Source organism: Acinonyx jubatus, chromosome F2, assembly GCF_027475565.1.
Source record: "Acinonyx jubatus isolate Ajub_Pintada_27869175 chromosome F2, VMU_Ajub_asm_v1.0, whole genome shotgun sequence".
Lineage (NCBI taxonomy): Eukaryota > Metazoa > Chordata > Mammalia > Carnivora > Felidae > Acinonyx > Acinonyx jubatus.
In genome coordinates, this window is record NC_069394.1 from 2,019,987 (window position 1) to 2,045,055 (window position 25,069).

The 25,069-nt window shown below is 63.2% G+C and overlaps 1 protein-coding gene across 3 annotated transcripts in view; it reads left to right on the forward strand.

The window, feature by feature from the left end:
* Positions 1-24,812, forward strand: part of TSNARE1 (t-SNARE domain containing 1) — a 153,555-nt gene extending 128,743 nt beyond the window's left edge. The window contains exons 13-14 of one of the 3 annotated variants that reach the window (XM_027063779.2): positions 11,501-11,607; positions 24,614-24,812. In XM_027063779.2, the coding sequence (XP_026919580.2) occupies positions 11,501-11,596 (96 nt within the window). In that variant the 3' untranslated portion in view covers positions 11,597-11,607; positions 24,614-24,812. Of the gene's footprint in view, positions 1-11,500; positions 11,608-11,796; positions 12,340-24,613 lie in introns of those variants that run through there. The other 2 variants (XM_027063777.2, XM_053208711.1) reach the window with 2 other exon arrangements.
* The last annotated feature ends 257 nt before the right edge of the window (positions 24,813-25,069 follow it).

The window sequence follows — 25,069 nt, forward strand, 5'->3', positions numbered from 1 at the left end:
CCTAGGAAGGGGCCGCAGTGGGCCCTGGTAGGGGGATGTGGCTGCGGTGCGGCCTCTGACTGCTAGCAGGACCTTGACCTCGGAGCTCCGGCCGATCCACCCTCTCCCCTTCCACCTGCCCTCGCCCCCAGGACCTCCTCCCGGAGCCTCCCCCTGACCTGCGCCTCTCCTCCTGTCCCCAGGCCCGGCTAGCGCCTGTGCGTGGGGGGGGGGGGGGGACCCGGGGGGTGGAGGCGGCTGTGGGTGCTGCAGGCAGGGGACAGGGGCTGATGTCCCACTGAGGGTCCTGCTGGAGATTGGGGTTCTGGGGAGCGGCTGGCAGCTGGCACCCTGGCAGCATGGTGGGCTGAGCTGCAGGTGGGACCCTCCCTCTGTCCTCTGTGTCTCTGAGTGTTTGTCCGGGACGCCCCCCCAGCTGGACGAGCTCAGCTAGTGGAGGACAAAGGAGGTGGGAGGCAGGGGAGCGAAGCTGGGGACTGGTGCTGATGGGGGGCAGGGTCTGGGGGAGCTGAGTACCTCCTGCACGGCCTGGGAGGGGCGGGGGTCCTGGGGCCCAAAAGAGACAGAGGGGCGTCCTTCTCCCAGAGAAGAGGCAGGCGGGGGGCAGGGGCTCGTGGGTGAAGCGGCCCGGCTTCCTCCGCCGGATGGGGCTGGCCGCCGCCCTCGGTAGGAACGCGCAGACCCAGGCAGATGGCGCGGGCCAGGAGGGAAGGACAAGCAGACAGCTGTCTCCGACCGACCTGCCAGCGGCCCCGACCGACACTCGCCTCAGTGACATGTGGGGACCCGCGTGCGGTGTCATCACACGCACCTGCCCGGGGAGCAGTGTCCACTCAACCAAGATGCGCATTTCTTCCAGCTGTCGCTCGGGGTCCAGCGGGGTCCCCAGCCTGCTGGGGCAGCAGCGTCACGGCACCATATCCTAGAGTTTGGGGACATTTCCTTAACAGGAACGAGAGCGTGTGCATTTACAGCACGAAGTGAAGTCACCAGGGACCACGGGCGTCCCCGCCGTGGGTTCCACGAGACCGCTCGTTACCATGTTTTGTAGACTGGAAACTGAGGCTCAGGGGCCCAGGTGCCGGCCAGCGCCCAGGGGCGGAGCTGGGAGACCTGCTCGTTCCGTGAGAGCCGCCTTCAAGCCAGGCCCCTTCCAGGCACGAGCGGGCGTAATGCCGTGGATTCCTCGTGTGGTGATGCTTAGCAATGCAGCTCCCCCAGATACGAGCCCCCCTGTGAGCCAGCCCCGGTCCTGGGCCCGTAGGGCGGACACGCTAGTCGGGAGAGCCGGACACAATCGGGAGTGCGGGAGGTACCCAGCACCACACGCGGGGAACCGAGCAGAGAGCGAGGAGGCCAGGGTGGGCATGGCCGGTGTGCATGAAGAGGGCCGGGCCCTCTTAGGATGGCCGGCGAGGGTTTTGCTGACAAGCGACCAAAGAGCGGCAGGAGGTGAGGCTGGGCTATGCCCAGATGGCGTGAACAGTGCGTGCAAACGTCCTGAGGCCCGAGGCCTCAGTCCTGCTCTCCGTTGTTCAGACCACACCAGCCTCACCCCCTCATTCCAGGGCCACCCAGGTACTCTCTGCCTCAGGGCCTTGGCACGCACAGACCTGCTGCCTGGACCATTCTCACAAATCTGCTGACTCCTTCCCTTCCTGCCTTCAGGTCTAGATGGAAAAGTCAGCTTCGTAGCTATGCCTTCGCGGATCGGCCCTGAGCCCTGCTTCTTCTTCTCCCACTCTTCATTGCCCCCCCGCGCCCTGTGGGTTTTCCCGAGAGCCTGCTTCTCACCTGGCTCCTCCTGGGAAGCTGCCTCCACGCCGAGGCATCGTCGTTCCCTGCTGTCGCTCCAACGCTAGGACGGCACTTGGCACACGGGGGGTGGGGGGGCCCATGCGTGTTTGTTACTAATTCTGGGAAAGGAGAGAGGAGCTCGGGGCAATCAGCTGGGGGTGGGGGTGGGGGTGGATGTCGGTAGGGGCCTTCACTTGTTCACACGGCTGTCGGGGAGCTCCGGCAGGAGGGGGTCTGGGGACGCGGCTGGTGGGGAGCAGCTCAGGACTGAGTCACAGAGACGGGACGGGGGCCGGGACCTTGGTGGGACGTCCGTGCCTGACACCTGCAAACTGGCCCCTGGCTCGTGGGGGCTGGTCCTGTCCGTGGCCTCCTGGGGACACGAGTCCCAGCCCAGACGCTCTGGCCCCACTGTCCCACGTCCCACAGCCCGGGCAGCTGGGAGGAGCCGCAGTGGGTCTTAAAAGGCTTCCCCGTTCAGACTTGTGTCTTCATCACAGAAGCTCCTTGAAGCCAAAACACAAAAGCAAAAATCAAACAAAATAGAAGCTCCCCCCGGAGAAGAGCAGTGCCGGGAAGTGACAGTGGTGATGTGACTGCAGTGACCCGACTGTCCTGCGTGTGCACGTGTGTCTGTGACATGGACGGCTGCCCACGGGCACTGTCTTACGCTCATTCCCACTCGCACGTCTCGGGGCCTCTCTCCCGGCAGCACACGCAGCGCACCCCCCTCTGACGCCGCAGGAGGCTGGCCGAGTGGCCGGATGCACTTGCCCAGTATGTGGCCGGTGACCTTCGGAAGCTAGAGCGGCCTTGGGATGAGCTGTCCCCCAAGTACTCCCCAAGTGGCATTGCTGGGCCTGGGGACTTTGTTCGGAGGCTTCTACCTAATGCTGTGTCCCCTTGAGCCCTGAGGAGGTCCCACCAGGGGACCCTCCCCTGAGCGCCCGGAGACACCTGGTCCCCGACGGAGGGACCAGGTTGGTCAGGGTTGACTCCATCCGGCGTGGAAGCACAGGCTGGGTTCCTTTCACCGACAAGACGTTCTGTTGGAGGGACTGGCCCTGGTAGGCGCCTGCTTTGGGTCCGGCATGTGGCAAGTGCTCTGCCAACCCCCGGGGCCCCCTCGGAGGGATGCCGGCCTCACCCCTGCACGCATGCGTGAAGGGTGGTCACCAAGCCTGCTTTCTACAGCCAGTGAGTGAAGACCGCAGTGCACGGAGCCTGGCTCCCTGGCCCGCTTCTGTCCCCACCAGTGACACTGCCCAGGGTGGGAGTCCTGAGCCTGGCGTAATTGAGCCCTGCCCACCAGAAGTCATGGGCTCAGAGGGGAGGAGAAGACAAGCCCACCATCCTGATCACAGAGGGCAGCGACGTGGGGTGGGCAGGTGGGCATCCCCTGAGGCATCAGGACATACTTTCAGGTTGGAACCTGAGCCACGTGGGAAAGGGGGTTAGGATGGTTCAAACAGCAGGAGCAACAGTGCAAAGGTCCTGGGGCTGGGGCCATATTTAGGGAGGAGGAGGCAGTCTGGTGAGGCCTTGCATCAAGCTGAGAGAGGCAGGTGTACAGGTGGGGTTTTTCGTGGGGGTGGGCTGAGTTGGGGTTGGGGGGGCCAGGCTGGTGTTCAGCCCAGGAGAGAAGAATGAGGCCTGGCCGCCCCAGCCCCAGCCCCTCCACGTCCCAGGCCCCTGGATGAGCCAGCTCCTTCCCCGGACCTCAGAACCTCCAGCCCCACCTCTGCCTCAGACACTGACCTGCACCGGCCCCCTCCTGCCCTACACCTTGTCGGTCCCCTGGGGCGGGTCCCAGCGCAGCAGGGCCAGCACTCACCTGGCGGAGTGTGGCATCCACCAAAGCCCCCGGGGCTCTGGCCAGTGCCATCCTGGGGTGAGTGCCCTTGCGCCCTGTCCCGGGGAAGGTGCCCCGTGCCCTGTTCTGGAGCAGGTGCCCCAGTGCTGTCCTGGGACAGGTGCCCCTTGAGCACCGTCCTCAGGACACAGAATCCGTAAATCAAGTCATGATTCTGTAATTTCCCCCCAGCAGAATGTGCCCATTTCAATAATTACAGCATTTCTGATCCACTTAGAAAACATGATATTTTTAACGTGAACACTTAAGAAACAATCCGTTCCACACCCGTCTATCCAAATGGCTCCGATTTTGAATAATTCTTTTGAAATGGAGTCTAAATATATACAAATAGATGTTTCTGAAATGTCATGTATTCTGAATACATTTGCATGGGAAGCGGCTTCTGAGGAGTGGGGTGGGGGCTGGGCAGCTTTCGGGGGGGGGGTGGGGAAGGAGGGTACTGGTGGGTCAGAGGGCAGGGGCGGAGGGGCCGAGCTCCCAGCCGAGAGAGAGGGCACAGAGCTGTGTGGGCTGGGGGCACGGGGTCTGGCCCAGGAGTCCAGCCCCCTCACTGGGAGGCCCTGGGCCAGTCACTGCCCTTCCCTGGGCTGCGTCCTCACCCGGACCACCAGGCCCAGTACTCGAGGCCTTGGGTGTCAGCAAGGGTCCCTGGAGGCGAAGGCGGGGGCTGCCCTTGGTCCCACCGAGTCCCAAGCCCAGCACCTGATGCCCCGATGCCCTCGCCCCTCTCAGCCTCCATCCTGCTTTCCCTTCTCTTGGCTCCCTTCTCCCCAGTGAGCCCATGGCTGCTGGAGACGGGTTTCCAGGACCCCCACTTGGCCCTTCTGGACCACTGTGACACAGGACAGCAGGACCCAGAGGCTGAGGGCAGCGTCAGGTCAGGCATAGAGGCCTCCAGCTGCCCTGGACCCCTGAAGAGGCTCTGGCTTTGGTGAGCACCCACCGGACGCAGGCCCTGCTGGCCTGGGTCACCGGCCGCCTGTGCAGGGGCCCGCCCTAGAATTCGAGGCCGAGGTGTGCAGAGATGCATCATCTGGGTCCAGGCGGGCGTCCACCTTCAGAGAAGCCATGAGGGGTGGTATCGCCCCTCCTGTCACACGAGGAAGCAGGCTCAGAGCAGGAGTCTTGGAGGGAAGGGCGGGCCGCCCTGGAGCCCCATCCAGGCCCTTTCCGGGTGGGGAGAGCCAGGTGGAGGCCGGAGGGGAGCAGGTTGGGGGGCCCGGCCTGCCGGCTGGAGGCCTGACACCCCACTTCGTGGCAGCTCCGTGGGCAAGTGTCCTCAGTTCCTCAGGGAGTGTCTGGGCGGCCATGCTTGTCACTAGGTCACCGGCGGACCCCCAGACCCCGCCCCTGGTGCTGGTCGGGCAGCTGGGGAGTGGGCAGAGCAGCCTTCCCGTGCTGCCCTGGGGTCCTCTCACCCCACAGTCCCGCCGGGCTGCTCCCTGGCCCGGCTCTGGGAGGCGGGCCCCGCCCCTCGCGCAGCCTGCAGGTGCAGGGGGCAGGGCTTGGAGAGCTTTGGGGACTTGCCCCTCCCCCCAGGCCTTTCCCCCCAGCCTGTCCCGGGGGCGTGTTCTCTGCTCTCCGAGGATCCTGTCAGTTGTGCGGAGTTTCCTTCTGTTCCTGCACAGACTCACAGACTCTAGTTCCTTGAATTTCTTTTTTTGTTCGCTTTGTTTTCCGTCCCTTGTGATGACCGTGCTCCCCGCTGTGTGGGGTCCTTACGCGGTGCCGTATCTAAGGCTGCGGCACCGAAATGCTGCTTAGAAGGGTGCGCGCGCGCGTTGGGGCTTCACCTAGTGTGAGCTGGCCGTGACCTTTATTGGGGCGCACAGAGGCCAGGGGTGCGTGGGGTATTCCCAGAGCCTGGCCCGTGGGCCTTTGGAGAAAGCTCTCCCAGGTTCCGGCCGGCCAGCCGCTACTGTGACCACAGCTTTGGCTCCCTCCACTGGGCCTGGAGTCCCAGAGAATTGCAGGGGTGGGGAGGAGGGAGCCTGGGAGTCTCTCCGCTCACCCTCCCCTGCTTCTGAGGCTGGCTCCGGCCTTGCTTCTCACCTGACTGCGCACCTCTGCAGGCCCCGAAGCCCCTCTCCCCTCAGCCGGGCTCACCCGCCCCCTCCAGCGCTGCCGCCTCAGTCCCTGTTGTGGGGGTACACCCTGTTCCCTCATTTTAGCGGAAGGGGGAGCAGGCGGAGGGTGGCGGCACCCGCGTGTGTGCCCCCTGGACTGATGACCCAGCGTCCGTCCTCTCTCAGCGTGGACACGGAGCCTGTGGAGGCCTGAGGGCGGCGGCAGGGCCCCACGTGGGCACAGCCGGTCCCCTCCCCTTGGTCCTCTGGCTTCCGCTAAGCCCTGCCCAGGTCAGGGCAGCAGTCGGCCAAACACGCTCCCACCTGCAGTGTCCTAGTGGGAAGAAAGAGGCCGAGCTGGCGCAGAAGCAGCAGGTTTTGTGTGGGAGGAAGCACGGGCTGGGGGAGGGCATCCTGGAGGTGGCGGTGCCGGCCTGGGTTTTGCCGATGGAGCAGGAGTTCTCTGAGTGACGCCCGGTAGGCAGAGGAGGAGCCGCGGAGCAAGGCCCGCCCGAATTTAGACTCCACCCACCCCTGTAACTTAGACTCCACCCTCTCCCTGTCTCCACCCACCCCTGTAACTTAGACTCCACCCCTCCGCCCCCTCGGAGGCCGAGCAGGCCTGATAGGGGCCGCATTCCCCCAGCTGTTACTGCGCAGGAGCTTTTGACCGCACAGCTGACACTAATTGGGCCCCCATCAAGAGCGTAATTCATAATTTGGGTTAATTGGCCCCCCACTGTCAGCCCCATCAGCTCCTTCAATGCAGGGCTGTCATTTAAGAGTGATTAGTCACAGTGGCTCCTTGGAGTGTGAGGGAGCCAAGCGGAGGCAGGACCCAGACCCCCACTTGGGCATGAAGGCAGGGCTGGGGTCCCTGTCCCCTGTGGTGTCTTCTCCCTGCCCTTTCCTTCCTGTCTGGTCCCCGGACAGCTTTGTCCCAAAACCACACTGAGGGGCTGGGAGGGCGTTTCCCAGCTTCGGTGTTTGCATCTCTGAAACGGGCCGTCCTGAGCATCGTGGCCGGTGTGTGGTGCCCAGCGCCACCCCTAGGAGGACGGAGACGGGCAGCCATCAGGACAGGGGGACTCTGTGTCTTGGAAGTCTGGTCACTGGGGGCCTCGTGACAGCCCCTTGGGTATTGGACATGGGTAGAGGGCTGGGGGACTCCACCCTTGCTCCCAGAGAGTGACCTGTGGCCCCTTGCTGCGGGGGCTCCCCACCTCTGGGCAGTGAGGGCTTTGGGGAGACCTGGGCAGAGGAGGAAGGGACAGCTCTTCTCTGGCAAGGGTGCCCACGGCTGGGCTGGGTGAGGCTGAGAATTGGCTCCGCCCCTGAGCTCTCCATCAGGAGGCCACTCTCCAGGGTCAGCAAGGAAATGGCTCTGGGTCTGTTCAGTTAATCACCACAGATGCGGCAGCTGAAAGGCCAGTGTTCACTGTTCCATAGTCTGGAGACCAGAAGTTCAAGGTCAAGGTGTCAGCAAGATCGGCTCTTTCTAAATTAATTTTTTTAAAAGATTTTTTTAGGTTTACTTATTTATTTTGAGAGAGAGAGAGCATGTGCAAGTGAGTGGGGAGGGGCAGAGAGAGAGAGAGGGAGAGAGAGAGACTCCCAAGTAGGTTCCATCCTATCACCACAGAGCCCAACTTGGGACTCTATCCCACAAACCATGAGATCATGAGCTGAGATTGAGAGTCGGACACTCAACCCACTGAGCCAGCCAGGCGCCCCTAAGATTTAATTTTTGAGTGATGTCTATACCCAACATGGGCTTGAACCCATAACCCCGAGATCAAGAGTCACATGCTCTATGGACTGAGCCAGCCGGGCACCCCGGGGCTGGCTCTTGCTGAGGGCCGTGAGGGCGAATCTCTTCCGGCCCCTCTCCTTGGCCAGTACACAGACAGCCGTCCCCGTGTTCACACGGCGTTCTCCCTGTGGACCCGGGTCCAAATTGCCCGTCTTACGAGGACACCAGTCATGATGCATCAGTGCCCACCCGATGACCTCGCTTTAACGGCATCACCTCCATAAAGGCCCCGTCTCCAAGTAAGGCCCTGTTCTGAGGTCCTGGGGGCTAGGACTTCAGCATATCCTTTTGGGGGGACACAGCTCAGCCCGTGCCACCAGATCGCCCAGGGCAGTGCTGTGGCATCGCTGTTGGCACTTTCCCTCTAACCACTGAAGGGCTTGCTGTAGATGAGGGTGCCTCCCCAGCACAGGGAAATGGGGGGCTCATGGGGGGGCTGTTCTGAGGCCCCAGCCATCCGCCCACTCAGCAGCCCCTGCCTGGGTCCAGGGCCCTCCTCCAGCCTTTAAAAATGGCCCGAGCTTGGCACCTTGTGTGGCCTCCTCCCCTTTCAGAGTCAGCGATATTCAATGGGAAAACCCTTCCACATCCTTAAGGAAGTCTCTCCATGCTTTACTGGAAGGTCACCAGGGAGCCAGAGAGGTCAGCCCATCAGGTGACCCATGCCCTGCCCTCCGCCCCTCATCTTGCTGCTGGACGCTGAACTGAGGTGACATCTTCAGCTCCTGGCCAGTGGCCCCCTCGGGAGTTGGTGCCTCTGCACAAGGCTCCCTCCCTGCAGGGGAGGCGGCAGGTGCTGGGGGCTGGAGCAGAGGTGGCTGGGGGTGGGCTCTGCCTCGTGCCAGGAGGGGAGCTGCGGGTTGGGTCTGCAGAGCTCCTCATCAAAGGACTGCCTCCACCTCCACCATATGTCCTAGCCTGGGCTTCTGGTAGCCCCTGGGCCCTGCCTGTCACGGCCCCACCTGCCTCTTCCCCTTGAAGTCAGTGGAGAGACCCAGTGGCAGTTTGCTGGTGGGGTAGAGAGGGGACTGGAAGGGGCCAGGCTTGGTGGAGGCTGCTGTAGGTTTGGAAGGTGCCAAGGAGTCACTTGTCCCCCCATTCCTCTCCAGGTGATCTCTCCTGCCTCTCTGGGGATCCTTCTCCACCCTAGCCCAGTCCCTTTGGCTGTTCCTGTGTCTCCCAGCTTCTCCGCCTCCCTTCCCTGCCTCAGTGAGGTGGAGGGTTGGAGGGTAGAGGTGGAGAGACAGGTCTGAGTGCAGATCACATCCAAGGAGGCATTTGGCTGCCATCCAGGACAAGGTCATGGTCCGGGAAGGTTGATCTGGGCCCAGGCAGAGCAGGTGTGGACACAACCCTGGCAGATGGTGAGCATGAGGCCATGCAGGGTCCCGTTGGCTGGGCTCTGCCCGGGCTGCACAGATGGGATAGCCAGACACTGGAGCCTCCGGGAGGCCAGTGACATGCCCTAGGTCAGGCAGTCAGGCTGTGATGTGAGGACGGCGCTTGAAGCCAGCCCTTCCTGACCGCAGGTGCTGTGCTCCGTACGGCACATCACCTCCCTTGGGGGCTCCCAGATCCGTGCGGGTGATGAAGCATGTAACCGGTTCCATGCGTAAGCTTCCTTTAGGGGCCGGATGTGTGTGGAGGGTCAGACCTCGGGGCATCCCATCTGTGGGGGGCGTGCAGTGCTTAAGAGCTGGCTGCGTCGCTGGAGGCCAGATTTGAATCCTGGCCCTGCAGCTCACAAGCCGGTGGCTTTGGGCAGGCTACGTCACCTGTCTGAGCTATCATCTGCAGACCAGGGTGTTGACAGGGCACCCTCTGAGCTCTGGGTGAGGATAGTGTGAACAAATCCACACAGCCTGCTGTCGGCACCACGCAAGGCTCGGGAAAGGGCAGCTGTCCTGCCGATGAGGACGGTGCCTGTGCGTCTGCACCACGGACAGAGACACCAGGGGCCTCAGCCCAGGCGCTGTCCTGGGTCCTGAACTGCTCCTTGGCTCAGGTTCTCTTTCCCTGCTAGCAGGGCTGTGGGTTTCTCTGCCCTCCCACCCCCGGCTCTTAGCAACTAGAGGTCTGTTTCTCATTTACTCTGGGCCTCCCGGCCCCTCCTTGCCTCCCTCCCACACACAGTTGGCATGTGACTCGTGACAACAGCTGGGGGCAGGGAGACCTGAGCCTCAGATCTGTATGCACCATCTTGGAACCCCGGGGGAGGTCACCTAACCTCTCTGTGACTGTGTGGTGGCCTAGAACCCGGGGTAGTAATACTGCACTCAAGGCTGGGAAGCAGAGCTGTTCAGATGATGGCTGATCTTCAAATGGTGTGTGCGTCCCTTCCAAAGTAGAATGACACCAAGGCAGCTTGAAGGAGCTAAATACCCATCCAACACCCAGCAGACCCCCCCTGCCACCCTACAGTGGGACTGGACCCTCACCCCAAAACTCATTGTGGACACCATCCCCTCCAAACCCAAGTTCAGTCACACCTACTCCAAGAAGCCCCCTAACTCCCCTCGTCACCACCAATTCCTCCCCTCACTCATGGCTGAGTTTCTGTGCCTCACCCCCACCCCCACCCCCACCTATAGCCATTTTGAGAAAGATGGACAGAGGGTGGGTGGATGGGTGTATACGTGCATGGATAGGGAGTTGGGTGGATGTATGGGTGGGTAGATGGGTGAATGGACAGGCTGATGGGTAGATGAGTAGGTAGGTGGGTGGATGGATGGATGATTGGATGGATAAGTGGGTGGGTGGGTAGATGGATGGAGGGATGGATGGATGGATGGATGGGCAGATGGATGGATGGATGGAAGGATAGGTGGATGGGTGGATGGGTGGAATCAATGGATGGATAAATGAATGGACAGCCAGAGCATCCACCTGATGACCCAGATGGGCAACCTGGGGGACTCATCCTTGACTTATTTATCTCACTTCCCTTGCATACTCAGTCACAACCAGGTGATTCTGAGGATTCCTCTCCTGGTCTTGCCTCTGTCCCCTCTGATCCTCCCTTTTCTCTCCAGACACCTTCCCTTCCACGGATCAGCCTTCCTTGTGACCAGTCTTCATGGTTCTTCTCCACTTTCCAACCCACCTTCTCCATTTGCTTCCCAAGTGGCCTCTTCACTACACTCTCTCCCTGCTTAAAATTCTTCACTGTCTTCTGTGCTGTCCCTGGCTTTGCTGCCCAAACCCCTGTACAATCTGCAGGCCCATCCCATCTGTCTCCCTTGCCTTCCTACCTTCCCTACCCGCGCTGGCCACTTGGTGACCTACCAGATCATTTTAAGCCCCCATTTGCCCTGGGTTCTCCCTTGGTCCCTTGCCTTCCACCTCCTGACCTTCCTGGAGAGTCCCCACCCCTCCTCCAGGACCCAGATAAAGTATCTTTTCTTCCAGAAGCCTCCCAATCGTCATCCACCCATGAGTCCCCAGCACAGATCTGTGTGTCTCCCTCTCCATGAGGACTTTGCTGGTGGGGCCCAGAACCTGTTCAATTAATAGTAACCACAACAATATACAGGAATAAGAATATCTGGTGAGGGCTACATTCTGTACTTTCCATGCCTCGTCTTAATTAAGGCTTTCAAATGTCCCCCCTAGAGTCAGGGGCATCAACCTGTGCTTATAAAGAAAACAAGGTTCGAAGAAGGGCTGTGGCTAAGGACTCCCCCCCCTCCCGAGCTAAAGGGGGCCAACTGGACATTACATCGAGGCCTGGCTGCCTCCTTCCCTTTGGGCCTGGCTCCAGGGCCAGCCCGAAGCCTGTGTGCCAGCTCAGGGCAGAGCGCCTGGCAAGGGACAGGCTCTTCCTGGCCCACAGCCTGAAGCAGGCATGTACCAAATGCCCCCAGGATGGGAGGCTGAGTTACAGGTCACCATAACAACCTCTCTCCCTCTCTCTGTCTCTGTCTCTGTCTCTCTCTCTCTGTCTCCCAGCTCCAGAGACGCAAGATCAAGTGCTGCTTCCTGTTGGTTGGAGTCACTGTCCTGCTGGTCATCATCCTCATCACTGCCACCTCTATCCGAAAGTAATGCCACTGACGGTGAGTGTCCCAGCTGCCCCCACGCCATCTGGCCCTCTACCCTTCCGCTCATCTGTGCATCCATCCAGCCTCCTCTGTGCCTGGCGTGGGTTTGGCCCCGGTGACCCAGCAGGGGATGTGGCAGGTGGGGGCCCCCTTCCTGGAGCCCACAGCCATGGGGGCGGCTGACCCAAAGCTCCCTTCATATAGGCACCGACTTCCGAAGGGTCCCGACTGGCAGTTCCCCTGGGCCGGCCAGCGAGCAGAGCATGCTGGGAGGTGCAGCGGGCGGGTGCCAGGACCCTGGCGGGGGTGCTGGACAGTGGGGAGCAGGTGCTGGGCCTGTCCTGGGGCTGGGCAGGAGCTGGAGCGGATGGGAGACTGAGACGGGGCATGGGACGCGGCCACAGCGACAGTGGGAGCCGGCACGGCGTGCTGAGCAGGTGTCTGGCTTCTCTGTGGCTGCGAAACAGATTGGCTTAGAGCTTAGTGGCTAAAAACAGCAATAAACACTTACTATCTCACAGGTTCTGTGGGTCAGGAATATGGAAGCGCTGCTCAGGGTCTCTCCCGAGGGTGCAGGCACATGTGGGCTGGGGCTGCACCCAGATCACTGGGCATCCGTCTGTGGGGCCCAGCTTCCTCCCAGGCACCTCTGTGTGGCTCCTGCAGACGTGGGTCATGGCTTCAGACAGCAAGATGTCCCCCAGGCCCCCTCTGTCCTGCTGCCCTACCAAGCCTCTTCCGCCCCTTCTTCTGAGCTCGGCACACGAGGGGCCCAGCACATGAGGGGCAGGACGATCCGGTTGGAATCTGGCTCCCCCAGAGCGAGGGGTCCCAGGGAGGCAGGCAGACTACCACTTCCTCGGGGCCGGCCCCGCGGGGGTGAGGGGCGCCTCACTGGGCATGGCTCCAGGGAGGGTGGACCAGGGGGTCACCCTGGAGGCTGGCTTTTGTATCCAGGGCGCTGCAGAGGCTTTGCACTTCAGAAGGGTCCTTCTGGCTGCAGGGAGGGGGTGGGTGGAGGGGGGCAATGGTGCAAAGGGACATCTGTCTCCTCAGGGCGCCCTGGTGTCCAGCACCTGGGCCCAGCTCTGGGACACTGCGGGTGCTGGGTGGGGGTTTCAGGGAGGAACAAGCAGACCCCACTGGGCTCCATAGCCTCCCTCGGTGTCCCCCCCAGTCATTGTCCCCATGATCCCCATCACAGCCTACGGCAGTGTCTGTGGCGGGCAGCAGGTGAGGGGGGGCTGCAGGGTGCTCTGTGGGCAGTCAGTACAGCCCAGAGCCCTCAGGGTCCCACATCCAGACTTGTCTTAGAAGTCCTGCTCTCTCCAGGTGCCTGGGTGGCTCAGTTGGTTGAGCGGCTAACTTTGGCTCAGGTCATGATCTCGTGGTTCATGAGTTCAAGCCCCACATGGGGCTCTGTGCTGACAGCTCAGAGCCTGGAGCTGCTTTGGATTCTGTGTCTCCCTCTCTCTGCGCCCCCCCCCCCCCATGCACACGCGCTTTCTCCCTCTCTCTCTCTCAAAAATAAATAAACATTAAAAACAAAAAACAAAAATGAGTGCCGCTCTCATTGAGAGCCACCCCAACAAGGCAGGAGTGGGGAGCCCTGACAGCCCAGAGCCCTGTCCTGGCGGGCAGCCTCTGATTGGGTCACACTGTCCCTACGGCTGGGCTGGGATGCAGGCAGCCAGAACAAGGAGGGGTGGGGGTGGAGAGGGAGACCCGTTTGCTGTCAGCCTGCAGGGGCTGGTCCTCCTGGTGCCCCAAGCTGGGCAGGGTCCCACCCTGGCTGAACCCTGGGGCCAAGGGAGCCCCGGACTCAGAAGGTCTTGGCTTTCCCCGGGAGCACGCTGTGTGTGAACCGGCCCTGGCGCCCGGTACTCGGCTTATCCCTGGATCTGCTGCAGAACTTCCCGATGACACACGGCAGCCCTGCGCGGCCTGGCTCCCCCGGGGGTCCCTTCGCTGCTGAAGTTTTGGGCCCGCAGAGAGAATTCCTGCTTGGGTGGTGGGACTATGGGAGGGGCCTGCTCTCCAGGTGAGGTCGGCAGCTTGCCTCAAGTGGCAGGCTGGGTGGGGTGGGACCCCTGAGGGGGCAGAGGCCTTGGAGCCCCGCGAGGGGGGGGGCCGGGGCCCAGGCAGCCTCCCTGCCCCGCCCTCGTGGCTGCCCTGGTGGGGACTGTCATCCTCCTGGGCACCTGGGGAGCCGGTGCCTCCTGCCCCCCGACCTGGGAGGTCCTCAGCTGGGACTCAGGAGCAGTAAGCCTGTCCCCGGCCCCCTCCTGCTGGGGTCCACAGCTGGTGCCCCTCGGCTGGAGGTGTGGGGGCCTGGGCAGAACAGGCAGCATCTTTCCCTGGAGGCCTTGTGGACATGGCATCCAGACTTTGGCCTCCACGCTGTGGGAGAGCATTTCCTGTTGTTTTAAGTCACTCCATTTGCGGTCACGTGTGACCACAGCCCCAGGACACTGCCAGAGCTCCACTTGTGTGACACCTGAGGCTGGCAGGCATGTTACCCACGGGATGGACGCCCATCAGCACTGGTGCCCCGTTCTGCCGGGGACACCGGCCCGTCCTCAGGGCTTGCCCTCAGTCACGCAAAGCCTGGGCCCCTCGTGTGCAGAGCTCAGAAGGGGCAGAAGAGGCTTGGCAAGGCAGCAGGACAGAGGGGGCCTGGGGGACATCTTGCTGTCTGAAGCCATGACCCACGTCTGCAGGAGCCACACAGAGGTGCCTGGGAGGAAGCTGGGGCCCCACAGACGGATGCCCAGTGATCTGGAGGTGAGGCGAGGCGGGGCTGTAAAGGCCAGACCCTCCCCTCGCTCTTCCTCCAGGGCTGGGTCTCTGATTCCTGCCAGCACACCCTCTCTCCCCTTCAGATTCCCCCCACCCCCCGCCTTCCCTTCTGGGGCTGGGGAATAGTTGAGGCCACCCAGCCGCTTCCCCACTCTGCACCCTGGAGCCCTTTCCTCGGCCAAGGGTCCCCGCAGGCCACGCAGGGACACATCGGCTCAGGTGCGCCAGCTGGGCCAGAAGAGGGGCCGGGCACCCTGGACGCCGTCTGTGAGCAGCCGGCCAGGGCTGCAGGGTCTCGCTGGGGGACGCGGAGGCCGCCCTCCGGCTCGGGTCCCAGAGAAGCGGGCCTGGGGAGGCTGCCCTCTTTCCCTCGCCGCCCCACCGAGCTGCTCTGAGGACGAAGGCAGCTAAATATAAACAGCACTCTGAGGAAGGAAGAGGCTTGATGCAAATGCTGGGGTATGATTTCCTCAGAGAACAGCAGTCTCTGGGGGAGGAGCTCGGCTCCCCGACTTGGAAGAAGTCCCCCCACATGACGGCCGGGTGCATGTGCCCGTTTCTGTGCGACGGGTGAGACCCTGCCATCCGGGCAGCTCCAAGGGGGCAGAGGAGCCCCCCACAACCGACGTCACACCGCGGTCTGGGTCACCCCCTGTGCACCCCCACCGTGGCTCAGCTCTTTCCCATTTACCGAGGGCCTTGCACATCCAGCTCGCACCCGGTCCTCATGGGGCCTGAGGGACGAGTCAGGAGGGGGAGCTCACTCGGGTGGGGACAGCGGCTGCCACCAAGCAGACGTCCGGGAGGACAAGTGCCAGGAGGCTCCACAGTGGGGAAGGCGCCCCCAGAGTCCCCTTACTCAATTTATGTAAGCGTGAAGGCTGGTCTGGGACTGAGTCGGGGCTCCGGGTGTGACCAGAGTGTAGACTGAGTCTGTGGTCAGGACTGGGCTTCCTTGGCCCTGGCAGGCAAGTGGGAAAACACAGTGGGACAAGCCCACGTGCCCATTCTCCCTAAGTCGCCCCGGCCTTGAGCCCCGATGCCCCTGTCGGAACCCCCTTTCCCGCCCAGGAAAGTGCAACTGTTTCCAGAAGCATGTCCAAGCCTGGTCATTTGGTGAGGAGGCCTCACACTGGAGATGAAGTTCGGGGTCAGGCTCACATGTTGGGCCTGGAAGAGGATTTTAGGGTAACTCTGGGTCTCCAGCACTGCCCACGGCACTGAGGTGTCCAGAGGTGACCACAGCTCCCCCCCGGCAGCCCAGCTGGGACTCCTTTGGGCCCAGGGGGCAGAGGGCTCTGGCTGCAGGCTCACCCTGTGTCCCTCGTTCCCCGGCTGCTGCAGTGGGCACACAGTAGCCGTCTGAACAGACCAGGCGGACGGGCTCCTGGTGCGCCACTGTCCAGATCTTGGCTGTGGAACCTTGTAGAAGCAGGGGAGTCCTTGGGCTCCGGGGAGCCCCCCACCCCACCGCCCTCCTGAGCACGCACGGCTGCAGCGGCCGAGCCCAGGACCGCTTTTCATGTTGGACTTTGGTTGCCGTGGACTGTCCGTGGGTCCCTGTGGGATGTGAGCCGTCTGTGGTCGCCGGCCAAGTGCAGCACCCGGGGCAGAATGGGTGAGTGAAGGGGTAGAAGGCCAGCAGAGCGCTGACAGTTGCCTGTCCTGGGTCCCAGGCTCCCTGCCGGAGTCACAGGCTGGGCTTCGGGGGACAGAAGATGACGGTATCTAGGCAACAATCAATGGAGTATTTTTCACGAGCACAAAAAATTTAAGGGGCTAAATGGAGGCTTCTAGCACGTCATGTTTTTAATGTTTTCTGAAAGCTGTGAAATATCGACCAAAAGACATTGATTCCCATTTGGGAAACGTGTAGCCTGGATTTTTATGTCCATGCTTCTCTGCTGTGCATACACGCATGTGTGTTTTCACATGTGTCTGCGTGTGTCTGCCTGTGTGCATGTTTCCATACGTGTGTGGTCAGGAAAGACCTTTCCCTGCCCGGCCCCGCTCCCTGGAGCTGTAATTTGAATAAGGGCCTGAGTGTGTCATCCTGGGAGGGCAGGACACAGCAGTGGCTCTGTTTTCTGCTCATCAAGCGCTTAGTAGGAGCTTTGCCCGGGGATTGTCTCACTTCATCCGCAGCCTTATCAAGGAGGTGCTGGTGTATCCTTGTTCAGACGAGTGAACTGAGGTGCAGGCCGATGGAGGGCCGTTCCCGGAAGTGGGCAACATGGGGGAGGGGATGATCATCCGCCGTTGGGACTGTTAGAGAAACCTTTGCCCGGAGGTGAAGTGCAGCCCCGGGCCACACAGCTGGGCGTGCCATGGCCAGGCCTCCGACCCGGTCTTCGTGCCCCTGAGGTGGATCCAGGGTCTGCGTGTGTGTTCTGGGTGGCTCCAGATGGCTCAGTGGTGACCGCTCGTGGTCGGGGCATGATCGTTCGTGGTGGCACCTTTCATCCCCAAAGTTTGGGAGATGAATTGGATGAACTCTCTGTGCTGAGCCAAAGTCCCGAGAGTCCAGTCGCCGGGGATCTGGTGGCTTGGGGCTGCCCTGCTGCTCTGCCTGAGCCTGTAAGCACGCCGGCCAAGGTTGGCCCAGGCCTGGGATGCTGGAGGCTTCCTTGGGTGTCCTGGGGGCTCTGTGGGGGTTTACACATGGAAATCTCTCCTCTGGGGCCCAGGTCCTGCCTCCCAGAGCTCCCGGTCACAGGGCAGATGGGACAGAGACCAGTAAGAAGGCTGGAAGCAGAGCTGAGGAGCAGAAGGGGGCGGTGGGCTTCACCATGGCCCTCAGCCTCAGTTTCTTCTTCTGTGAAATGGGAGCATACTTTTTGGGGTCATGGTGAGCATTAGTGATGAAAGCCTGCTGGGCGCCTGGCCCGGAGGGGGTCTGTACTCCATGATGGTGGCTGTTTCACTGTCCCCATCATTGCTAGCACAGTTAATCGTATCGCTGTTATTACGCACCTGCTCTGCTTTATGGAGGTGCGACAAAGCTGGCCTTTTCTCCCCCATGTTCCCGTGTGGCCCTCCAGCCAGCAGGGCCATTATCTTGCTCTCTCTGTTGCCTAGGGCAGGGCTCAGAGCCACCTAGAGGTTGGTGATGTGTCCATGTGGTTCGGTAACTACCCCAGTCCCTCCCTGTTGGCCAGCTGCAGGTGCGGTCAGATCCAGCACCACCCTGAGGAGCTCACAGCCTCAGGGAGAGGGAGGCCCTTGAGGTGTGAACGGCCAGGAGCACAGTGGAAGCCGTAATGGGGGCAGTGCTGCTGGAGGGCTTCCTGGAGGAGGCGGCTCTTGAAAGCAGAGTATCGAGAGGTGGGTATAGGCTCCTCTGTCAGCCCAGGAGGAGGGCACTCCAGGCCCAGGGCACAGCCCAGGCAGAGGTGTGGCGGCAGAGTGGGTGGAGCACTGAGGCAAGAGCTGGGTGGGGCCGGATTGTGCAGGGCCTTGAGTAGGAGAGAGGTGGCAGGTGGAGAGGCCGAGAGGCCAGAGGCTCCCTGGGGCACTTGTCTGGAGCAGTTCTTTCCCAGTGGGCCTGAGGGAGCCATAGCAGACGCCAGACCCCCTCCCTTTGCATGTGGTTGCCCCGCCCCTTGGCACTCCCACCGCGGCCGGGCAGATGGCCATATGAGGAGGGCAGGACTGAAGCAGCCAGTGGAAACGGCTCTTGGCCAGGAAAAAGATGAAAAAAATTAAAAAAAAAAAGCATGAGCGTGCTGGTGGCCGGCACAGAAGGCGGCAAGTGTGTGAGTGGCGCGGGAGGTGTTGACGGACATGATGCAGTTTGTCAGCCAGCATGGAGAGGGGGTGGCATCTTACCAGACCCAGCCTGGGATCTACGGCCGGAACAGCTGCCCCGTGGTCCCTGGGTGGGACTCGGCAGGACGGCGGGACCATGGGACACAGTTGGAGCCGCTGGCGCGTTGGCCAGTTTCCCGCTGCAGGTGGGGTGCTGCACGGGCAGGCGGGTGCTGGAGCTGGTGGACCCGGCCGGGTCTGGGGGCGGGGCTGGCCTGGGACGAATCTGGGGGCGTGGCTGAGGGAGGGGCTGAGCTGACAGGCGGGACTGGTGGCCGACTGGCCTGGGATTGGAGCTGTGCGCGGGGCGGGGCGGGGCGGGGCGGGTCTAGACCTGGGGGCGGGGCCGGGGCTGGAGGGCCGTAACTGGTCTGGGAGTGGAGTCAAAGGACCTGGGCCGAACGCTTCCGGCTTTCCAACCTTGCGCCTTGGGTAGGTGGCGCGTGGAGTCCCAGGTTCCTCCTCTTTGGGCCCGGGACACTCAGACCTCGCTGGGGTGTTTTATACGGCTTGGGTGAAGCCATGGGTGTCCTTGGTGCACGCAGCTGGTGCACACATTTGGTGCGTTTCCAACCCCCTCCCTACGTCCTGTCTTGCTCTGGGCCTTGGCCTGACCCCTTCTTCTCTGTACAGCCCCATCTCGAGCGAACTGTCCCCAGACTGGCCACTGACCTGCCCCCACCATGTAGCTCCCCAGAGTGGGGATTCGAGTTCCCCTGCTGAGCTCTGAAACCTCGGCCTGGGTAACATCCCCCAGACCTGAGCTGCCAGGCCCTTGTCCCGGTCACAGGGAGGGAGCGTGAGCCCTGTGGGCCACCCCACCCTCATTCCTGGAAAGAAGGTCGGGCTTAGCCCCTGCCATCTATCTCTCCACCCTACCTCCCTTCGTCCCCAGCTCCCATTGGCCTCAGATTTGGTGTCCACGACTCCTGGCTCTGGGCCAGCGCCCCTCCACTGGGCCACGCCCTCCTTGCAGTGACCACGGTCGCTACAAACACACAGCAGCTTGAGGGTTGTGCCAGGGCACTGGGCCCTCAGTGAGCAGGAGGGTGGAGCGAGAGTTTGTAGCCACACCTGATGGGTGTCGGCTGAGTCTCTGAGGGGCTCATCCAGGGCAGGAAGAAGGTCAGAGCCAGGCCTGACCCCCATGCCCACCTCGGCCTTGGGGCAGAGTTCAGGGTCAGCCCTCCCAGCCAGCCACGCAGGCATTGCTGTGTCCTTTGCTCACCAGGTGGCAGGAGACACGGGCTTGCCTGCCCCAGGACATTTGCTCTTCCCCCAAGGAACACCCAGCAGCAGATGAGGGAGGGAGGAGCCCTCCCCTTCACTGGGGAGGTGTGAGCCCCCTGCCGGAAGCAGGGCACGACGACCCGAGGGCCCGATTGAGGAAAGACCTTGTCTGTGATGGTGAGATGGCCCTGGGTTTGAGTCCCCGCCTACTGTTCCCACTAAGCCACTGAACTTCGTGGAACATTGGCGTCAGGTGTGAAATGAACCAGTCTCTCCCTTAGAGCAGGTCTGCGGGGACATGGGAGTGCCTGACCGCTTTCCTCCTCCCGTCTTCCTCATCCTGCTTCTCTGGGCTGTGGCCTCCAGCGCAAAGCAGAAGGAGACGGGACTCTGCCTTCAGGGCCCCTTTAGACGCAGGGATTCTGGCCCCACCGAAGGGAAGACACTTGGGCGGGAGCGTCCTTGGCCCATCCTGACAGACAAAAGAGGGTTTTTCTGAAGAAAAGGATGCTTCGGGGGGACCCAGGAGGGCCCCCGCTGGGCAGAGTCGGCCAAACCAGCTGCGGGTGGCAAGCCCCTCCTCTTGTGCCATCTCCCTGCTCGAAGCAGGCAGTTTTGCTTCTGGGTGCTTCTCAGCAATTGCAATAATAAATTGAATAATTAAGCTAAATCCACAGAAGAGAATTAAATATTAATCTCTAATAAGCTATTCAGAGAGTGTCACCAGCAAGGACCACTAGAATATGTATGCCCCAGGGTGCTCCCCGCCAGGCCCCCAGGAACCTCCTTCCCGGGGCGGGACTGACCCTCACGGGCCTCGGTCCAGGAGGGAGACAGTGTGCTAGCCCGGATGTGCTGTCACGCCCTGGCCACACTCTGCCAGGAAGCCGGCAGGCCCATGAGGCTGGCATCGGGCCATCGGCAGGAGGAGGTCCCACAGGGTCTGGGTGGCACCTCCCTGGCAGCCGAGGCCCCTCGTCGCGGGACGGCAGCAGCACCATTTGGCGGAGTGGTTCGTGGACGAGAGAAGGATGCACCTGAAGGACATTGACGGTGACCTGAGAGGTGGGGACTGTCCCCACCAGGACCCCGGTGAGCCAGGCCAGGGCTCTGCGTGACACCCGTGCTCCAGGCCTCTCAGCCATCACCACGCAGCGGGGGGAGCTTACGGGTGGCCTGGCCTCAGCCGGTCAGAGGGCATGCTCCAGGGTGCGTGCGGGGCATGACCTGGACACTCTGAGCCCCGACCCTGGTCACTTTCAGAGCCCTGACCCTGGTCACACCTTGAGCCCTGGCCCCGGTCACATGACGAAGCTGGTCCCGAACCTCTTTTTAAGAGACGAGAAAGCTCAGACCGTGACAATTGTGTTCGGCTGCAGCAAAAAGCCGGTGATGGTGGAGAAGGTAAGCAGGCCCGGGGCCCGTTTTGGAGGGCGGTGAATGCAGCCCAAGGGACCGGTCTCAGCCCAGTGTCGTTGGGGCACTGAGGGTGTTTGGAGCCGGGCAGAGCCGTGGCAGGGGTGGTGGGGCTATGTGGATGTGCTGGCCCCGTGATGGTGGCCCCTGCCCAGGAGACCGGGGCTGAGAGGGAGGGCCCGGGCTGGAAGAGGGGGTGCGCCGTGCCTGGGGCAGGGGGAGCGGAGGGGTGGGCGCCGCGAGCGGTGGGTCCCCAGGAGGGCCTGCCTGGGGCCGGTGCAGCCTGTGCCGGATCCAGCCCGGCCCTGCTCCCTCGGCCGGGGCCGGAGGCTGCTGGGACTACTGCCTGAGGCTCACATTCCACTGGGCCCTTCGGCCTTCAGCTCGGCCCCAGCTGGCCCCGCACCCGAATTCAGCCCCGGGGCTCTGTGTCAGCGCCCCGATCCCCCAGGCGCGGTCGGGGGCCGCGCAGCAGTGGGCACCGAGAGGCCCCAGGCAGAGCTCAGCCAGTCGACACCCCCACCATAATCGCCAGATGCAGCCGACTCAAAAGAGCTCGGTTAAGTGTGAACTTCCGATCAAGAACAAACCATCTGCTGGTGTGAGTGTGCCCCGTGCAACGTTTGGGACGTTCTTGCACTAACGCAAGCGTTCACCGCTCCCGCGACACGGAGGCTGGCGTCCTGCATGTTGTCCGCCCACGCGGCAGGGCCGTCCGCCCCTCCCGGGGCTCCTGGCAGCTGGCGTCCCGGGTACAGGAGAGGTTGAGAAGTCACCACAGGAGCCAGTGAGCAGGGGTGAGGCGCAGGGAGGAGGTGTGGAGGGGGCGGAGGAGGAGGTGGTGCCTAACTTTTCCCCTGAGCGTCCTGGCAGGTCAGGGCTCGGGTTCAGCGGGGTCCCAGCTCTGCCCCCCCCCCCACCCTACAGGCTCTTTTTAGGATAAATGAGCAAACCCAGGGGAACCCCTAGCGTGTGACAGGCGCTTGGGAAGTAAGTGTGGTCTGTTGTGATCGTGGGGCTCGGGGCATTTGCGGGTCCGGGTGAGAGGCCCCCCAGGCCCCTTCCGTCCCTCCACAGGCGCTGGAAGTGAAGGTGCTCTCCCGGGAGCTGGGAGGAGCGGCCTCTGCCCTCTGCCTAGCCTCTGCTGGGGAGGCCGGTGTGGGCCTCACTGGTGGGACAGGGGTCTGGGAGAGAGGGGCTGGGCTCAGTGCTCCAGGGTGGAAGGCAGGGGGGCTTGGAGGGCCAGAGAGCAGGCCTGGACCCTGCCACCCACTGTCCCTGCCCCCACTCAGCCATTGGGGGTCAGCCAGGTGGGAGGAGTGAAGCTGGGAGCCCAGGCATCTGGCTCCTGGGGCTGGAGGGCCCCACCATCATGGAGCATGGCCTATGGAGTTGCCCGCGGCAGGTGCTCTGTTTTCCTCGTCCTTGGCCCCAAGTCCTGTGACCTGGCATTCCCGACGTCCCCGCGGTCCCTGGCCCTCGGCCACACGCTCCGGTGACACAGCGGGTGGCACAGCTGGTGAGGGACACCCCCGAGCCCTCCCTGGGCCGGGCAGGGACCGTCCAGTTTACTAGTAGCCCTGTCGCTCTCTGCCCAGTGCCAGTTTGGGCAGCTTCTTTGTGTTCATCCACGGGCTCCCTGTGGACTTTGCCTGCGAGTCTGCTGGGTCACCCCAGAGTTTGTGTGGCCCAGGGATGCGGGCACATTTGCCGCTTGGGAGGGGAATCGAATCCAACCTGAGGGGTCAGTGAAAACGTGCGCCCGTTTTCAAGATGCGGTGAGTGGGCTGCCCAAGGACAGCAGCTGGGAGGGGCTCCCTGACCCCTCCTGTGCCGACCAGCCCCCGCGTGGGGACGTGCATGAGCCAGAGGAGGGACACAGGACAGGGAAGTTTGTATCTGAGGTGGCTACGGAGAAGGTGGCCGCGCGTGAGGATTCTCTGAGAGTCGACAGGCAACACGGGGCAGAAACAGAAGCAGGGTGTGTGTGGGGGGGCCCGGGGAGGGGTGGCTCTGGGGGGCCCCAGCCAAGGGAAGAGGTGTAGGGGGGCCACCGACCAGGGAGGGGGAGGGGCAGCCTGGAGACGGACAAGCCCCAGCCCCCTGAGAGCAGATGCCCTGCTGGCAGTGCAGGTCCCAGAGGCCCCTCTAGGACCCCAGCCCAGGGGCCACCTGCAGCCCAGCTGTTCAGGAAGAGCCTGGGCGTCACCTGCCCTGCCCACCCCCGCCTCGCCCCTGTCCCTTCCGTGGTCCACCCAAATCCCGTGTGCTGGTGCTGCTCAACGGCATCCATCTGTGTGGCTTGTGGCTGAGGCTCCGTCTGAGGAGGGACTTGGCTGGGCGCCTGAGGGCTGGGGATACACTGCCATGGCGCCGCGCTGGGGTCCTGGGGCCAGGAGGCACCTAGAAGAGCTGGGAATGGGGTGGGTCCCCCCCTGAGACACCCCCACCCCCGTCCGGCACGAGGCCACTCAACTGCAGGTGCCCCCACGCCCAGAGGCAGGCAGGGGGCTGGGGTAGGGTTGCTGACTCCAGGATGGGCCAGCCGGGCCCGAGCCCTCTGGGAAGGTCCCTGGAGCCACGAAGCCAGCCTGAGGGGTGCCAGCTGAGACTTCCTCAGTTTGTCGAGGAGGGAACCAGGCTCAGGAGGCGTGGCCCGCACCCGGCTGTCGGGACAGGGCCTGCCTGGGCCCAGCTTGTGCTGGGGACCTCCTGTGGCTGGGCCCCGGGATCAGGGGACAGGGGGTGCGCCTCCTGACCTCGGGGCTGGGGGTGAGGCTGCTCGTGGTTTTCGGCAGGGTGCTCAGGGCCGCCCGTCAAGAGGGTGACGTTTGAAGAGCTGACCAGTATCTCAGGGAAAAGCATTCCAGATGGAAGGAACGGCGTGTAACCACTGGGAGGTGGAGGCGACCCCAGGCAGGGCCCCGGCAGAGAGCCCAGTCTGTGGGCTGGGACACAAGCTAGGGGCGGTCCTTCCTGAGGCCCGGCGCCTCTGGACCCTCCCCAGGCCTGAGGAGTCCTGTGGAGGGACGTGGGAGCCGGCCTGTCATGGGAGGATGCTGGAGAGGCCCCCCTGACTGACCCGAGGCCCGAGCGTGATGGGCAGGCAGGGGGGCCTCTGTCCGGTGTCCACTTATGTTCCGGACAGTCCGCTTTCTGGTGGGCTCACCACCCAGAGAGACTCGCAGAGGTCACGGAGCTCCGTCCCTTCCTCCCCGGCGCAGCTGCAGCCCTGGAGAAATGGGCAAGGTTCCCCGGTTCCCAGGAGCTGGGGTTGTTGGTGGGGTCCCCAGGCGCGTGCACAAAGGGCAGCGGAGTCGGGGGCTCAGGCGGGTCCCGGGGGTGAGGACGGGGCGAGCGGGGCGGGAGGGCATCCTGACCCGGCCGGGAGAGTCCGTGCTGGCAGCCGTGGTCCCCGGCAGTCACTGGCTGGCTTCTGATCCGTGAAATAGAGACCTGTCCTCGGGGCGGGGGGCGCCCTCCTGGGGCAAACCCGAGGCTGGCAGGTGGGGAGGGTCACCAGGGTGGACTTGCTGCCTCAGGCCTTCCTGCCCAGCCCCCAGCCCCCCCCCCCCCGCCCCGGGTGAACCGGAAGGGGGGCCCCACTTGACTTTGTGGGGGAGCTGTGGGCTCCCCGAGGAAGGGGCCGTGGTGGAGAGAGCCGGGGGGGGGGAGCCAGCGCCCCCCCCTCCCATCCTCCCCCCAGGCCTCCTCCCCACGCCTGAGCCCCCACTTTCCCAGCTGGGAGTTGATGGAGTCTGTTTTGCAGATCGATGCTGTGACCTGGCCTGCGGGGACCCTGGAGAGCTCGCCACCTGCCTGCCTCCCTCCAGGGCACTACCGGACATCTCTACACTGACCTCTGGGCGGGCCTGGCCTAATAAACTGCCCGCTTCGCTGGCCGTGGCGCTGCTGGCCGCGGTCTACGTCCTTTCCGGCTCCGGGGCCCCTGGGGACGGACCCTGGGCCGCAGTGGGCAGGAGAGGCCGTGGCCGGAGTGGGAATGTGTGTGGTTGTGTGTGTGTGCGTGTCGTGAGTGTGCTCCAGGCGGCATGGTGACCTGGGTGTGAAACCCGGGTGGCTGGACCGGGGCTGCCCCTCCCCCCACAGCAGGGACCCAGCCCCTCCCTGGACCTCGGTGTCCCCACCCCGGAAGCAGTGGCCGGGGGGTTGGGGGTGGGATGCAGCCCTGAAACCCCTCCTGCTCCCTAGCTAGAAGCTTCTC